General features: G+C 34.5%; 2 protein-coding genes across 2 annotated transcripts in view; both read right to left on the bottom strand.

Annotated features, from left to right (window-relative positions):
* LOC110410369 (uncharacterized) overlaps positions 1–1,768 on the bottom strand; it is a 4,134-nt gene extending 2,366 nt beyond the window's left edge. The window contains exon 1 of the mRNA XM_089782643.1: positions 1,048–1,768. Within this exon, the coding sequence (XP_089638769.1) occupies positions 1,048–1,368 (321 nt within the window). The 5' untranslated portion in view covers positions 1,369–1,768. The remainder of the gene's footprint in view (positions 1–1,047) is intronic.
* A 978-nt stretch (positions 1,769–2,746) lies between these two features.
* LOC110411379 (serine/arginine repetitive matrix protein, putative (DUF936)) lies at positions 2,747–3,451 on the bottom strand. The gene has a single exon (XM_021421513.2). It carries the CDS (start codon positions 3,449–3,451, stop codon positions 2,747–2,749), a length of 705 nt encoding a protein of 234 aa, XP_021277188.1.
* Positions 3,452–3,570: the final 119 nt, after the last annotated feature.

A 3,570-nucleotide genomic window follows, 5' to 3' on the forward strand; every position in this document is an offset into this window, starting at 1 on the left:
GGCAAAAAAAAAAAAAAACTAATCCAAAAAGTTCAACATGTTGACAATCAAATAACTTGATATGTCTGAAAATAGTGAATTCGACCAAAAATGACTAAATACACGTGTAAACCGAATTAAGTGGCATCCAACACTCCAACACAGGGCATTAAAGACCTATTCAATTTAAGAATCAATTTTGGTTTTGTATAACTAAGGACAGAAAATCAACATCCAAAGTTCAATGTGAAGACAACCACAATTGCGTGCGCGCGCACACACACACACACATACCTTAAAAAAGTGAAAACCACCAAAATGGTTGAGTATGCACATCAGGTAGAGTGGAACCTCTACACATGTTACCTTTGAGAATCAAGTTTAATGTCATGCAACTAAAAGACCAGGAGAATGATCAAAGCAAGAGAACCATGCACCAGCATCCTAAGAATCCAGGGGGAAAATATCTAACTTGGCAACTAATGCAATATTTATTTGGTACTTATCATCAACATAATTTATTCATTAAACATGTAAAGGACAGAGATATAAACAATTCCTTTTAAAAGAAAATATACTCCTTTGGCAAAAAATGAAAAGGAAGAAACTGATTGCTTTTGAAAACAATGCATAACAGGAATGGATATGAATCCTCCATAATTAAAACCATTTCCAGTACAAACAATTTCTCTTAAAAGAAAGCATAATCATCATCTATCATATTACAACTCTTTTATTTAGAAAAAAAAATACAACGCCCGCATTTAGTGCAACAAAAAATACACATCTTATGGAAAAAAAAAGGTCCACATTGATGAAAAGAATTCGGTTTATCACCCAGACAAAACCCAAACTTCATGAGGATCTTAGAAAACAAAATACCACCAATACTTATAGATGATCATACATTAAATCATTTTCACTATCACCAACACAACACCAAATCTTATCATCATTTAGATAATCCACATACCAACAAAAACCAAAATGAAAAAAAGGATTAAAACAAAAATTCATCATCATCTACTCACGAAAACAATATACTGAAACAAAAAACAAAGTCCTGACCTCTAAAGCAGGCTCAGGTTCTTTATGAGTGTCCCAAGCAGAATCAGGAGGCGCCATGGTGGCATAATAATCATCATCATCTTCGTCATCAACGTCAGCCCAAGACTTCGTCTTGAGAGGTGATGGCGCCCAGAACACCTCTTTCTTCTCCGCTTCCTTCTCCGCTCCCTTTTTCCCTTTGGTCTTAGAAGAGGAGCCTTGATGTTCCTTTTCACTTCCTCCCTTCTTCTTCTTCTTCTTCAAACTCCCAAGCGCCGCAAAAACATTGGTGCTGTTAATCACCAAAGACTCGTCCCTCCTGCTATTCCCTCCTCCCACCATCTTTCTCCCTTATCCAATCCTCACCCCGTTGCCAAACACGCCCAACCTTTGAATTATAAATACAACAGTAGTTCGTCAAATAAACGGATATTAAGCGATGGAAAATTCCTCGGTTGCAGAAAAATTTGTCCTCGATTTTCAAAAAAAAAAAACGGAAAATTTGAGATTCTTATTGAAATATTTGTGGAGAAACTGATAAAAAGGTTAGATTTTCCTTTTTGCTGGTTTTCCCAGATGATCTGCGAAATGCCTGAATGGATTGTGATGAACCAAAACGTTAACGTTTTGGCTCTGCAAATAGGAAAAAGGAATCAAAAAGAAGAAGATAAGGCAAGGTGAAGCACGGTCTTCTTCAAATCTAGGTTAAGTGTTTTCAAGTTCTCAATATAAATAGAAGAAGCATTGAGAAATGAGGAAAGAAACCCTTCTCCACTTCTCTTCAAGCAGAGGTGTGTAATGGGCCGCGGCCCACTGAAGTGCTGGACTGAGCCTTTTGATTACCAAATGTGAACATTTATAACCATACTCTTTACCGACCATTAATAAATATATTTATTAAATATATAAAATTAAAAATATAAATCCTGCATGATAGAAAATAAAAGGTTTGAATATAAAATAAAATCAAATATTGATCAATACTGTCGGGATATATAAGAATTTTTACTTAAAATTTGGTTTAGATTTCAATTGTTTGACAGCAAATGCTAATGTATTGACAGAGAAATTACTTTCAAATGAATAAATGTTAAGCTAAGTTATAGCGAATATGAATAAATGGATCCAAATCAATTAAATTCGATTTGTTTATTTTAATTTTAATGGATTATGTAATTTAGTTTATTTGATTATTTAGATTTATTTTTTATATTTAAAATTTAGAATCGAATTATCAAAAAAGTAATTGTTAAAAATGCCTTTTTAAATATATTATATATGTAATATATAAAATATAAATATTAATAAACATTATTATTATTTTTAACTAATATTTTATGTATAATAAAAAAATAAACAAAATAATAAAATGGATCAAATTATTTAATTTTAAAATATAATTTGATCGATTTAATTATTTTTTTTATAAAATCTTTATAAATTGAATTTTTAAAATTTTAAGATTTAAACGATCAAATTGATCAAACAAATTCGGGTGCTGGTTGGGACCTAAGGCTTTGAAAATGTTTAACCTTCCAAGTTGTTAGGCTTGTTTTAGCTCAACAAATTAAGACAAACACCAACGAAATGAATTCTGATATTACCAAAATGATGCTACCTGCATTTGTTACATGAGGATCATCTTTATCCGGGAAGCGGATAAAGTAAAAACAAATAAACATCCTTGTTTGAGTAAGTTTGAACAAGCACAAAAGGTAGATCAATGATCAAGACGAAGATGCATGGAATTGTCAAAAGTGGTTCCCACATGCTGAATGACAAAGCCATAGATTTTCCTCTTCAATTTCTCGACCTTGTCTACCAATGGCTCATCCCCGTTTGAAACCGCACGGTCTAGCCAATCATTGACCCGTTTCAACTGCGATAGAACTGCTGCTATGGAGCCACAGTCCAAAGGCAATGTTTTACTACCAGAACCACACTCTCCCAGCACCCGGAAACCGGCATCCAGGGACGACTCAATGAAATGAAGAAACCACATTTGCATCTCAGACTTCAACTCCATTGCAAAATGCACTGTCTCTTTCATTCCCTGACCTCTAGTCCACATTGCAGCATTAGGTTCTGAATGTGGCAATGAAGTAGCTTTGAGTTGGTTTTTGGCTGAAGCATGATGAGATTGCCGCCCTTTTGACAAACTTCTCTGCAGAGCTGATGGAGACTCATTGCTCTGAGGGGTTAGAAGGGAGACTATCTCAAGATCAGTAGCCAGTGCAGCCTCAACCCACAGTGAAGAGGATTTTGAGTGCTCCGAGAAGGCATTTTCTGTGTCGGAATTGTGGCTAGCTGCAATGGACTCGGCAATCCCAGTGTGCTTCACAACATCATCATAAATTGATAAAAATTGGTCAATGGTGGGTATAGGATTCCCAGCTTTGGATTTAGAGGAGAGTTCCGAAAACATGCTGGAAAATATAGGAGCATAAAATTAGGCACAGAAAAACTTTGTTGACAAAATATGATGTTTGGGCTGCTTAACGCATAATTAATTGATTTTCACAAAACAAAATGCATAAATAATTT

This window comes from Theobroma umbraticum, unplaced genomic scaffold (genome assembly GCF_002168275.2).
Source record: "Theobroma umbraticum cultivar Fairchild unplaced genomic scaffold, ASM216827v3 scaffold_56.0, whole genome shotgun sequence".
Lineage (NCBI taxonomy): Eukaryota > Viridiplantae > Streptophyta > Magnoliopsida > Malvales > Malvaceae > Theobroma > Theobroma umbraticum.

What these genes read in the sequence shown, in the direction of transcription:
- LOC110411379 (XM_021421513.2), bottom strand. Translation starts at nt 3,451, where the DNA reads ATGTTTTCGGAACTCTCCTCTAAATCCAAAGCTGGGAATCCTATACCC.